Source organism: Danio rerio, chromosome 1, assembly GCF_052040795.2.
Source record: "Danio rerio strain M-AB ecotype USA chromosome 1, GRCz13ab, whole genome shotgun sequence".
Taxonomy (NCBI): Eukaryota; Metazoa; Chordata; class Actinopteri; order Cypriniformes; family Danionidae; genus Danio; species Danio rerio.
The window spans coordinates 23882218-23896729 of NC_141021.1; the positions used below are offsets into that span (position 1 = coordinate 23882218).

The 14512-nt window shown below is 37.3% G+C and overlaps 1 protein-coding gene across 2 annotated transcripts in view; it reads right to left on the reverse strand.

Moving 5' to 3' along the window:
• Positions 1 to 8136: 8136 nt before the first annotated feature.
• chrnb5a (cholinergic receptor, nicotinic, beta 5a) overlaps positions 8137 to 14512 on the reverse strand; it is a 48158-nt gene continuing 41782 nt past the window's right edge. Inside the window, exons 6-8 of one of the 2 annotated variants that reach the window (XR_015476560.1) lie at positions 12648 to 12790; positions 11835 to 12432; positions 8137 to 11783 (exon numbers count right to left, since the gene is read on the reverse strand). Coding sequence is in view for 1 of the 2 variants with exons in the window: in XM_087237127.1 (XP_087093253.1) it covers positions 12417 to 12432; positions 12648 to 12790 (159 nt within the window). In the remaining variant the exon portion in view is untranslated. Of the gene's footprint in view, positions 12433 to 12647; positions 12791 to 14512 lie in introns of both variants that reach the window. The other variant, XM_087237127.1, reaches the window with a different exon arrangement.

The following is a 14512-nucleotide window of genomic DNA, read 5'->3' on the forward strand; positions in this document are numbered from 1 at the left end:
CTACTCTGTCTCTGAAAAGTGGGTGTCTAATTTGTTGATGCGACAGCCTGTATGAGTAAAGATGAGCAGAGGAGAAGACATTCAATTAGGTCTCATATGTTTTATGTGTTCGTTCAACCACTGGCAGTGAGATAAGCACTGGAAAGATGAACACAGGCTTTACAACAGACATCAAATGAAGGGAGTGTCTCTGTTTCCATTCAATGTGGATTTTAGATAGGAGTGATATCTGTGATCATGAACTATAAGATCAATGAATTTATGAAAATCTAAGGTGATGAATAATTCACAAACATGTCTGAAATATTTCAACGCTTAAAAATGCTGAGTGGTTTTAACCCAAGTTTGGGTGAAATATGGACAAACTCAGTTGCTGGGGTTAAAGTGTAGTTAATATTAATTTAAATACCATATTTGGACAATTACAAGTGGGCTCAAACAACAGTACATTTAGAATGAAACATGACAAAAGAACAGGTTCAATATGTAGGAATAAAAATAGAACAAAAAGGAATGTGTGGACAGTTCTACATTTTGGTCCAGCTTTGCTCTTTGTTTCACAGGGTCAAATGCTGGTGCCAACTTTCACTCAGATGGTTCATTTGTCCATCATGCTGCCTGCTGGCAGAAATCCCAGTCTTGCATTCCCACAAATTTACAGATCATTAGGAAGACATTTAGGCATTTTCCTAGCACAGTAAGATGGTTTTAGTAAAATTGGGTCTCTTCTAGATAACATCACTACTCAGGGTTCAAGTGGTTAACAACCCATCATTTGTGAAAGCATTTCAACAGTAATCAGACTTTCATCAGACCTTGAAAAACAATACAATAATGACATTTATGTTCTAAAAATGCCCACTAATACAATGTTCCAAAGGCAAAAATATCCCAGTCAAACACACATTATGTGTTGTTAAAATTACACTGGGGTAGATGCTTTTGGTGAGGCTAGCAATAGTATGCTAGCATTGAAAACCAAAGATCACGATCTCCCTGAATTCAATACAGGTCCATTTGAAATATGTGCTTCACCCTACATTTTTGTGAAAACACAAAAACTTACTTCAACATATGTTTGTGCAGTTTCTTTGTAAAATGAATTGTCCCAAGCAGTATGACGCTAACAACTTTTGTTTCTTTCCTCACTAATAATATTGACATGATGACATGTTATCAACAATTAAAGGATTATGTTCATGCAGGTCTTTGCACAACACCAAATAAATACCACAAAACTGCTTTATGGTGTCTATGATTTGTAATCGAATACACTGGCCATATCTATCTATCTCCATACGTACAATTTTTCTAGGATGGTCAGTTTGTACTTGTGTGGAGTGCTCAGGTTAGAGTCTGGTTAAGCACGATTCCACAAAAGAGGTAAAAGAAATGTGAGATCAAAATAAAAAAATATGTGCAAATGCACTGTTCACCTCGGATTGCTTTTGAAAATATTATTGGTTGGGTTTTCATTGAATGGTTTAGGTCAGTGTTTCACTAAGTGATATTTAAGGTAAGCCCCGCCTTCTTGTGGATGTGTACAAGAAGACCTTGGGCCTGTTTCAGAAAGGAGGTTAAGTGAAAACTCAGAGTATTTTAACCCTGAAATGAGAGAAACTCTGGGTTTTCCGTTTCAAAATGGCAGGTTTGTTAAACTCTAGAAAGCAGGGTAAGTCAAGCCTGCTTTTGAAAGAGAGGTACCTTTACTCAGTTACTGTGGTAACTTATTCTGTGAACCTAACCTGGTCAGGAGCAGGTTTTATTCTCTAAACTCAGAGTTTCTGTCGGTCTCCTCCCCTTTTTTTTAAAGACGAAGCGGTATTTCTCGCCTTAGCTTTGCGTTTCCATCCACCTATTTTTATGCTCATTTTGAATATGCGAATAAAAACAAAACGTCACAATGCACATAACTTTTTAAAATATTAATAAAAAACACGTTTAACAGAGTAAATAAACTTTTAATTTACAGAAAAGATGCGCCTAAACTACGATGGAAACACTTTTACTGAACAAATTACAGTATGTGCATTAAAAAAAATGTTTGTTATAAGAGATGATGATGAAAATGTGTGTGAATGGACAAACCAACAGGCAGAGCACACTGTAACACATCTTTAATGTTGTTTTGCGCCTTTACCGCTTCAGTATTAATGGTATTATATTATTAATGACCTCCAGAGCATCTGCAGCGTGTAAAGAGCGTCTGTTCACCGCGTCTCATGCCTTCAAACGCCCTCATGCAATTATTGTGTGTCAGCATTGTCCTCTGAGGCGCAAGTACATTTATTAAGTAAAGAGAAGATTGACGCAGCCTCTTCTACCACAGTAAATTCTGTTTTTACTGTTGATATTTCACGCCCGTTTAATCGAGAAGTAACGAATTTGTTCTCTTTGACTCGTTGGATGGAAATGCTGCTTTATTCGCACATCTTTTAAGCGTTATTCCAGTTTTGCACATCAATTGAATTGATATTTTTGGATGGAAACATAGCTATTGCCTACATTTCAGTCACACAAAGAACAAAGTCACGTACGAGAATGGCTTGTCCTTTTTTAAACTTACTCTTAATCCCATTTGATGATGATTGCTGATCCTAGTGAACAGAACAGACCTTTTATTCCCAGTTGCTTTGCGTATGTCTGGTCTTGTTGACATATACACGTGACTACCGGGACATGTTAATGCGCGCAGCTGTCAATCAATTCGGTGGGCGGGGGGACCGCACTCCTACGTAAAGTTGCGGTCGGTCTGAAAACCGCTCCAATTGGTCCACCGTGGACGGATCAATTCTATTTCCGGCTCTAAATGCATACGATTGGCTTCTGTCTTTCACGTGATGAACGACTCAGACCGAGGACTCGAGAGGTGAACGGATCAATTCTCTTTCCCACTCTAAATGCATATGATTGGCTTCTGTCTTTCACGTGATGAATGACTCAGAAGGAGGACTCGGGATGTGAACGGATCAATTCTCTTTCCGACTCTAAATGCATAGGATTGGCTTCTGTCTTTCACGTGATGAACGACTCAGACCGAGGACTCTGGATGTGAACGGATCAATTCTCTTTCCAGCTCTAAATGCATACGATTGGCTTCTGTCTTTCACGTGATGAACAACTCAGACCGAGGACTCGAGAGGTGAACGGATCAATACTCTTTCCGACTCTAAATACATATGATTGGCTAGGCTTAGTCTTTCACGTGGTGAACGAACGACTCAGACCCGATAGAGGACTCGAAAAATGAACTGATCTTCTCCTGCACTACACAAGGTGGGCATGAGCGAATGAATAAATCACTTGGTTCATTCGAGTCATTCATTCTTTTGTCACATAATGTGAAAGAAAGCAAAAGAGATGAGTTATTTAATAAATCAAATTGTCTTTGTGAACCGTTTTGTAACATACGATGCTGCAGGCATTAGAAAGTTAAACGCTGTTTAATTGTTGTTTATTGTTTTATTATTTATTTATTTATTTATTTTTACCAGAAAAGCTGTATAACAAAACAGATTACGTTAAAATTACTAAAAAATACAAACAATAGAAAAACAAAATAGTGCACATCAAGCTAGGCTTTTTAATAAATAAAAACAAGTAAGCTTTAAATTAAATAACACGTTTTTGCCATAAAAGCTTTATATCAAATAGGGCAACCCTTCCCAATAGATGTTTTTTTATAAAACAGCAATTTAAGTGAAAGATAATACAAATAAAAAAATACAAAAGCCACAGAGCCTAATGAGCTTAACAAAATTGACTTTGGAATATTACAACAACAATGCACAACAAGCTTGGCTTTTTTTTTTTTTAAATAATTAGAATTAAATAAGCTTTAAAACATCACTGTGTGGCTTTACTTGTTGGACTTGGCTTAAGGTTTGTTAGCATTCAAAAAGATAAGCTCTGAACCTTTGATAGGCTGAGTCTTCTTTCGTCATTAGTTGTGTTTGTCGCAGGATAAAAGCTTCTGCTAAATAAGTTAAAGCATGGTTCCATTTATTTTTAAAATAACAAAAATAAAACCACATATCCACCAGAAAAAAGTAACAACAACTTAGTGACAACAGGACAGACCTTTTTCAAAGAAAATGCTTTTTTAGGTGCATATTGTTTGATGATTTTATGTAAAGTCTAAAATATGATCCATGATGCAACAAAAATTCAGTTTTACATAAATATTATTGATTGAGGTTCTCATTGCAGTGTACAGTGGAACTACAGTTAAAGCTAAAAAATGCACATAATAATGATAATAATATAAAAATATTAATATTAATATTATTATAATAATTAATGGTTATGATGCACCCGTCTCTAAAGAGGATTTAGAACTATTTACTAATTCTACATCCAATTCTGCTGTAGTGTCAAGTCAAGTAAGAAAGACGAATGACTTCTGCCTTTCTGCGATAAACGACTCAAAATACTTGAAATGAACGATATCACCTGCACAAATGTGCGCACGTGCGGATAAACGAATCACTCCCTGAGAGGACTCAAAGTTCCCGAGTCATATTGAAGATTTGTTCAAAATGAACGAATTGTTCAAGAACGACCCATCACTAACTGACTGTGGATTCAAGAAACGGTGGTGGATGCACACCACTAAAAACATCCATTACATATTGAATTTCCAAATTTCCAAAATTTGATTCTTTCAAAACTGTTTTTAAAACCATAAGTGCCATATGATGCATAAGTCTCTAAAACCAGAAAAGTTGAAAAATCTACACACACACAAATATAAATATGGATATAATAAATACTACAAATAATAATAACATTAAACAAATGTAAATTTTCATAAATAAATTGGCCATGACGAAGATGGACTCCTGTCATTTAATTACTTCAATGTTGTTTATGTTAAAATCTTCAACATGTATTTGGGCACCCTCCTCCACCCCAGCTCCACCTGTGTATAGATTAACTACAAGTATTTTCATGCATGTCATGTTATCAGCAGAAGTGTAATAATCTCAGACATGTCTGTGAGTATACTGACAGTAGCAAGTGTCAGTATAACAATCAAAGCAGCAGTAGCAGTGTAGGAGATCTATGCCAACAAGATCAAACACATAAACATAGCCTTACATGTGATGGGAAGTAGCGAGAAATTGTGCGAGAGCTTCAATAAAAATTATTACCAAAATGAGCCATCATGTTATTTTTATTAGATAAAACTACCTATGCCTAATCTATTTTAATTATTTTGTTATTGCAATGCTACATTTGTTGCAGTTTTGTACTTTGACTCTTGACAGTCTAAGAAATTTGAAAACTAAGTTTAATAAAATATTGGGCTTTGACATTGTCATTTATTGCACTTTTAGAGTATTAAATATTTAACCTAAAATGTTTTTGTAAAATTTATTTCTTTGTAATATACATCTTTGTGGAAAAAGTACCTTCAATAAAACCAGCTTCTTTTAGGAAAAATCTTGTAGTGAAGCTATCTAATTTTAGAAATGTGGTTTGACAGTGGCTTAGCTACATTCTTCTGATGAGTAGCTTGCTTATCAAGCTACAGTTGCAGAGTAGCTTCCCCAACACTGCATATTCATTACCATATTAAATCTCTCTGAGAGTTGTCATTACAGAAGTCATTTAATCATGATGATAAAATGCCCAGTGCCTACCGCATTAGCACATGATGCCAAAAGTTCCTTATTTAAAGCAATGGAGAACACTGTGAATTTAAAATGACTCTAAAGGATCCCTGACCAAGCTTCAGCATTTAACAAGCTGGAAGTGAGCATGTGTTGGTAATGAAGTAAATGCCTCTCCTTGAATCAGTGATTCATTTAATAAATTCAAATTGCAGATTCATTCTCAGAGGTTAACAACTGTGGCAAATATCAATTTGCTCCAATTTCACTATCCCCCACTTTCCCTAGGACTACGCCATAACCAATGCTTGTGAAACTTTATTATGAGTTGTTTAAAAGTTGTGAGTTTTAAATATGAGGTTTAAGAAGAGAAGCATGGAATAATTATTGAACAAGCTGGTTGGGGAATCTTCATCTCATAGGTGAGAATGGAACCTTTAGAAGACCTCACCAGAGCAGACAGCCTGTGGAAGAGGTGAGGGATGTTAGGAGGTATAGGGGGAAAAAAAGTTTGGGGGGGGGGGTGTGGAATGGATGAGTTTAGAGGGAAATGGGTGAGAGGGAGCGAGAATCTGAGTCAAATGGTTAAGGGATGGTCCACTTCCCCTAAATAGCAGAAGAGGGAAGCTGATTGGTTAAGGCATGGCCCTGCTTCTGAACTTTTGTTACTACATTAACTGGAAGCACAAGGGCTGGAAGGGCATCCACTGAGTAAAACATATGCTGGATAAGTTGAAAGTTCATTCCGCTTTGGCGATCCCTGATGAATAAAAGAACTAAGCCAAAGTAGTATTAGTAGTAGTAGTAGTAGTAAACTTTATCGACCTTGAAAGGAAATTTGTTATGGACATCACCATATTGCTGCAGACATTCCATAAAAACAAACAATAAAAACAATACAAAATACAGCAGTTACAAAATTCACAAAGGAAAAGTTAGAAAGGAAATGAATGAATGGACCACGCCATTAACAATGTTTGTGAAAATGTATTATGAGTTTTTTGAGAGTTGTGAGTTTAGTTATGAAGTTTGAGAAGAAGAGCATGGAATGATTGAACAGGCTGGTCGGGGAGTCTTGTCCAAGTAGAGGCTTCATCTTGTAGATGGGAATGGAATCTTTAGAAGAAACCCAAAACTTGAGAGAGCTGATGTGGGTTTGAGCTTGACGAAGGTCATTGAGATTGCTCCAAATATATAGGCAGTATGCTTTGGATGACCATCTGCTCAGAACTATGGTTTCATCCGAGACACCTGAGCTAGATGCAGTTGTGGCTGCTCTGATCCAAAAGGAGTGTATAGAATAGTGTTTTGAAGATATGCTGGACATGTAGAGGACTTCTTGGATGAGATTGTTGAACCAGGTTCTGGCTGAAATTGATGACTTTATTTTTGAGGGCACATTTTAGGTGGGCCATAGTCCATTGCTAGATTTCACTCTCGGTCCCGGGAGACCTGCTGTGGTAGCATTGACGAGGGCTGCTGGTGGAAGAGTGAGGTCTATGTTGACTGCATGAAAGTGTACACGTATGTGGAGGAGATCGGACTTGTGATTGAGTTGGTGTTGGAGAAATGTCGAACAATGAGTTTGACCGAGGAAGTTTGAGGGGGTGAGGTATATGAATGGCGGAACGCAGTATACATGAAGTTTGAGTCAGAGGGGTGTATCTGAAGCTCGGGATCCATCATGAGTGAGTCCAGAGAGAGTCTGAGTCAAATGGTTTAGGGAAGGTCCACTTCCCCCAAATAGCCAACGTGGGAAGCTGATTGGTTTAAGCATAGCCCCGCTACTGAACACTATATATCTAATTTCACTGTACAGGTTCCTCTATGCAAGTTGTCCTGCCCCATGTTTATCTCCAATGAGTGGAACTGTATGAAAAGTAAGATTACTAACACAGGTCTGAAAGTGTGAAAGCATTTTAAAAAATCCATAAATTAAATTACAATACATTAAATCAAGAGCCCTAGCATGGAAAAATAAACAGCATAACAGGGAAGACCACTTGAAAATGTAAAGTACACACTTCTCAGATGTTTCCATAGCTATGAAATATTGTTTTCATGCTTATGTTGGAAGAAAGATTAAGATTAAGGCACCTACATTTATAATGGTTTCCAGGATCTATTTGGAGAGAGCATGTCTGGAGATAGCAAAATACGTCCCAGGAGCTACATTTTTTGCAGTTTGTTTTCGCAAATACATCAGAGGCCACTGTTGACTAAATCGCTGACTGACTGACCCATTCCCCTCATTCTCTAAACCCAATCAATAGTATTTTAAAAAGTACCAATTGTGATCTCCAGAAACGTATATAGGGCTACGTTTTCAAAACGAGCCTATGTTGATGAAAACACATTGTGACATTTAAACAAATATGCACCTATGTATCACGTTAACTGTATATCAATAATATAACATTGCCTACTTGGGATTGCAAGTTTCTATATACTCAATTCAAAGATGGAACAAAAAATTAAATGACAGAAATAGAAGAAACTGCTCTCAAAAACACCAAAAGAAATGAATGAAAATGTTTTATTGTATACTTTTTTATATATATGCAATTACAATGCTTATTTTGAAAAGTCTGTTTGATCATGATGCTGTGATGGTGAAGTGCTTTTCAATCACTGCATGAAACTTTCATTTAAGGCAATTAAAATGTGATTCAGTTCCGGAAAACCACTCGCGGCCAGTAATCAAATGTTCATATCACACAATATTGAGTGCACTATAGGTTGTGTGTCGATGCATTTGTGTGTGAAGTCAAGCAAGAAGAAAAAACCTCTTAGAAAATGAGTCCTTGAGTCAAGGCCTCCAATAATCATCACGCTTTTCAAACCCTGTAAACCTCCTTTGAGAGTAGTGAATGTGTGCCTTGAAAAAATATAAAAGTGAACACTACATAACACGTATAAATATTAGTCATACAAGGATTTGGCTGCAGAGACTTAGTGGCATTTAGAGCAGTCATGTCACACTATTACTGTTTTTCTTAATTACAGAAACAGGATCATTGGTTTACAGCTTTGAGAGTGTAACAGAGATTGCCATGTGACACACAGGAGGGATTTGACTAAGCAACTGAAGGAAGCAGCTGGTGTGTTCATTTGGATCTAAAGGAATCAGATCAGGTAATGGTTGATTTTATGGCTGATTATAATGCTCTTCTCCAATTAATCATCATTTGTGAGTGTACTGCTACCTCAATAAATACAAAATGTAGAAAATATAAAATCGTGTTTACAGCCTGCTTTCCGAGAGCAATACAGCACTCGTTTGTTCAATACACATGATATAAGAAGCCATATTTTGCATAGAAAGATAGTTTGCACTAATTGAGAAATGCTTTTTTTAGCCTGCTTAAAATGAATAGGTTGTTTTCAAATGATGTCATTGATGAAATGCGAAATTCAGATGGAGGGCAGAAAGTAGAGGTGGGAACCTAGACGGGACTCACGGTTCAGTTACGATTATCATGCCATCCATTCCGTTTAATTCTATATCTCGGTGCATCATGGTGCATTTACAATGCTTTCCATACACAATTTGATATTTTACCTCTCAGAGCAAGAATTCTTGTATTAAAATTTGTAATTATATTTATACATTATTTGTAATACAATTTTGTCCTTTAATACAAACAGCCAGATATATGAACTGTACCTTTAAAAACTCAAGGACATGCACAGAACAACATAAGCATTTATAGCAAATAAACAAATATAAATATCTGTGCCTTGTCAAGTGAGTTCTTATACCCCTATAATTGGTCACACACTCAACAGAAAGGGCTGCGATTGGCTCTAACACTCTGGCACTGTTCACGATGAGTGACGCTAATAAACGGCAGCGGCGATCACAGCCGATCAATGAAAGACGCAGTGGAGAAACCTCGCTCTGCAGTCACACTCGTGTCTGTATCCAGAAGTATCGCTGTGCCGACAGGGGAGGAAAAGTTACCTCACGCCAACTGGTCACTGATCCAGAGTGAGAGTGAGAGAGAGAGCGAGAGAGAGAGAAATGGAGTTTACTTTCAGTTTCTCCATATCCTTAAATAGAGGATTCTGCTGTAACTTTAGTGTTCAGCAAACACATGCAGTGAATTGTGCAGAGTTTCTGCATTTTCAAGTAGTTAGAGCATTTTAATTACTCACGCTCGCCTCTCTCGACATTGTAAGCTACCACAATATAGCGCATATGAGATTAATGATGTCAGTACGTAATAATTGGTTAGAATCTATTACTGAACCGATACCAAATTGCATCGCAGTGCACCGAAGAAACAATTAATTTTGACACCCCCTAGCAGGAAGTGGTTGTTCTACATAGGAATCGCTATAAGAACATCAAAATGTTTTTTCAATTTATGTTGTTTAAAATTGTTTAAATGAGCCAAAATAAGAAACGAACAGCTTTTGTAGAACTTCAAAAGTTTTTGTTACAAAAAGGGGAAAGTTCAAGAAATTAAAGAAAATTCGTTAGACAGCAACAATAAAAATTATATATAGGCCTAGCTATGTGTTTAAATATGTTAATGTGTTAAATAAAAATCTGATTTATACACCACCACAAAATCCAGGAGAATATAAATAACGTACCCTGCCATGTAATTACATGAAAGCTCCGTCTTGTTTTGCAATAATCAATTTCTTTAGTGGCATTTTGGCAGAATAAACAACCGTAATCTGAACATCAACATAAGGAGCACTAGTGAATGTTTGTTGATGGTAAGTTTATCGACTGAACAAAACAAAAATATTTAACCCTTGCGACAAAACTAGATAGTTATTATATATTTCCCCCCTTACCAAAAATAATAATAATAATAATATTATAGACTATGAGTCAATTCTTTTGTATGCTTTCAACTGTTACTTCACGATGTCTGGAAGATATCTGCATGGGGAAAAACTATAGTAATTTAATAATAAACATGTTTTTGAACCACATAAAGTGTATAATGTGTTCAACTATTTGTTAATTAATGCTACAGAATACTGTAACATTGTGAACTGATAAACTGTAATAACGTTAGTGTAAACTCTGCTGCATTGTGATGGTGTATAATTATAGCGTATAGAACTGAAGCCTATTGAATAATTAGTTTATTAATACAGTACAGTTATGCTAAACAACAGCAACAATATTACTACTTAATTTCAAGTAATTGACCCTACGCTAAGCCACACCCAAAAATCTCCACCCAACAATCGTGGCTTAGCAACTGCAGCTATGCGCAGGGGCTCTGTCAAGCTTTTGAGCAAGTGTATATGTATTGTGTAAATCTGATACCCAGTATCCTTAAAGTTTGGACAGGATGGTGTAATTTTTTCCCCTTTTTAATACCTAAAACCCAAGGGGAGAAATGCCAGCGTGGATCAAACTGTGTGAGAGGTGGTAAATTGGTTTTGATATTCCTGACACATTCAGTCTTAGATCGACGGCAATAACTTACCCTAAACAGATCTAAACTGTGCTTCCTACAAAAATACAAAGCAGGTAATGTTTCACATCTGTCTTTTTCCTTTTTTTCGCTCGATACTATGAGCAATGCTCCGTTTAAGCCTTCGCCATAGTAACTTAGTCATACTAATAGCGAATAGGTCAAGATGACATGAGTTATTGATCCGGAAAATACGAATATGCGAATCTGTTGCTAACTTTACTGAATTTCATATTTCCATTTATTTCAAGCTAAGAATATTTGAAATTACAAATCAACGAGATTTGATCACAAACTGAGCACTTGCAATGAATATACTATACCCATAGCTGTTTATCAGTCATTTATAAAGAGCACACAAACATACTGATTTATAGGCAACTTACTGTACATTGTTATGGGTCAATGATGCTAATATTTGGCACATCCATCAGTTTCCCCTTTCTGGCTGTGTAAAAGCACTACCATGCGTGTTTCCTTTTCAGTTAGTAAAGCTATATTTCATTGCACAACAATTAATCTATCAGACTTTTTGGCTATAAATTGAGAAATCATGGTTTCATGTGTTATTATTAGATTATTTTTGTTGTCACCTCTCCTGCTGAGCATGAGCTAAGCTGTTGAGTGGTTAGCGTATGAGGTGGCTAGGCTAAGCTAGCTTCAATTTTGATTGAATTATTCTCTAATCGGTTGCCTATTATGTGGTGAATACAGTATACCCCTGTAATGCATACTGCAGTCCTTTTTTGTCTGGCTTTCTCTGATATCTCACCTGTTCACTAAAAATGACATTATATCTCTGGCAATGTCTGACATCGGCGCATACATATTGTAAAAGCCATGCCAGGCACGAAAGCTTGACAGGTGTAGCAACAGTAACTAAGGAAGCCGGGACTTAGCGAAGGGTCAATTATCTATAGTATGCTTCCACACACTATATTACTTACTATAGAGTATTTTGTCATGTAACGTAAAAGCTTGTACAGTATCTACCACTCTGATGACAGGCAAATATATTTCAGTTCAGTAGAAAATTCGCCCCTCTTCATGATATAAAGATCCTGCCAACATATGTGGTTATTTTCTATTTTATATCTCCTTTGAAATATGGTATAAATGACAAAAATACGGATGTTATGTCTCCAATTCAGTTTTTTACTTCCTGCCCTCCATCTGAATATCACACGTCACCAGAACCACGTGATTGAAAACAACCTATTTTAGGTAGATTGTGATTAAGATTATTATATTTATTCTAAGGTGGTGTAGGTTATGTTCTGCTGAAAACTGATGCATGTGATGTCAAAGTTCAGTCAATAGGTTTATCCAAAAGTGGCAGAATTGCTTGGACACTTTAAAAATCTCCATATCTGCAAAAGGAAGACACAGAAAAGAGGATGGTGGGATGGGGAAAGGGAAAGGAGGAAGAGAAGGACAGAAAGAAAGAAGCAGATCATCAGTAAACTTTTGCAAATTGCAGGTGACGCAGTTGTTGACAACATATTAAGTTTGCAAAACTCCGGAAGGCACTGGCCTTCAAACACTCCTCTGTCATGAATTAAAGAGAGAGAAAGATGTGACTCACTCTTCCTCTGCGACGGGGGTGTTGTAGCTTTGAAAGAGCGGCTGAACAAATAGTCCGAGTGTGCCGACGACACACACCAGGATAAAAATCCACAGGAAGAGGCGATCGATCACCATGGCCACATACTTCCAGTCCTCAATGATCTGCAGGACGCATACAAGTGGAAAATACTTAAATTACTACTGTATATATGCAGTCATGGGGGAATCAGGTGTGGGCTTAAAGCTTGAGCTTCAGCAAAATTCTGATGGTGTTTTAGCCAGAGATGGCAAAAGTACAAGCATCCTTCACTTAAGTAGAATTACAGATACTCATTTTTAAAACGACTCTGGTAAAAGTACTGACTACATGTTTGTACTTAAGTTAAAGTAAAGAAGTACGGCCTCAAAAATGTACAAAAGTAAAAAAGTAAAATTCCTCGTTTCAACCACATATATATTTATACATATATAAAGACAGGTGGTATTCGTGAATAATAGCTAACTATATTGGCAGTAGTGTATAAGAGTGTGTGTAAATGTGAGTGTGTATGGGTGTTTCCCAGTACAGGGTTGCAGCTGGAAGGGTAACATTTTCTTTTTGGCGTAGTCCCTTTATTTATCTGGGGTCGCCACAGCAGAATGAACCGCCAACTTATCCAGCACACATTTTACACAGCGGATGCCCTTCCAGCTGTAACCCATCTCTGGGAAACATCCATACATACCCATTCACACTCATACACTACGGACAATATAGCCTACCCAAACCGGACCACCCGGTAATAACCCATGTGAACGCAGGGAGAACATGCAAACTCTACACAGAAGTGGCAACAGACCCAGTGGAGGCTCAAACCAGCGACCTTCTTGCTGTGAGGTGACAGCACTGCCTACTGTGCCAATGCGTCACCTGCATATATACATAGTAGTAAATGAATCTAAATATTCATTCATTCATTTTCTTGTCGGCTTAGTTCCTTTATTAATTCGGGGTCGCCACAGCGGAATAAACCGCCAACCCATCCAGCAAGATTTTACGCAGCGGATGCCCTTCCAGCCGCAACCCATCCCTGGGAAACATCCACAAACACACTCAGACTCTACGGACAATTTAGCCTACCCAATTCACCTGTACCGCACGTCTTTGGACTGTGGGGGAAACCAGAGCACCCGGAGGAAACCCACGCGAAGCCAGGGAGAACATGGAAACTCCACGCAGAAACGCCAACTGAGCCGAGGTTCGAACAAGCGACCCAGCGACCTTCTTGCTGTGAGGCGACAGCAATACCTACTGCGCCACTGCCTCGCCCTAAATCTAAATATGAGTAGTCATTATTTTTATTTGACTTTGTTATTTATATAATATGTATATAATAAATAATAAATGCTGCAAAATGCAAATTGTCATGAATAAACTGAAAAAAGCCCCCCGACATGGAGAAGGCATGGAGGTAATGTTTTTTTTTTTTTTTTATTTCTATACAAAATAATAATTTTAATCTATTTATTTTTGCTGTACATCCTGGACCTTTGTTAATGCATAGCTAATAGTTTTGTCCTGGACTTTAGACCAGCTTTCATTTGGTCAATGGTGCAGTCTATTTCAGTTTCTCAAAATAGCAACGCACTAACAATGCGCCTTAACGCACCTCCTTTTTAGACTGGGACACCTATGAGTCCACAAAGTGGCTCAAAACGAGAAAATTAGGGTTGCGCTAGTCTGGAAATAGCAACAAATCACACCATACACAACATCTTGCGCCTTATTGCGCCAGGTGTATGATAGGGCCCTTAGACTTTGCGCATAGACCATTAAATTAGAGCCCTACAATTTCCTGCTATTTCCTATCTCTAGTTAAGTATACAGATAAAAATTACTTGCAT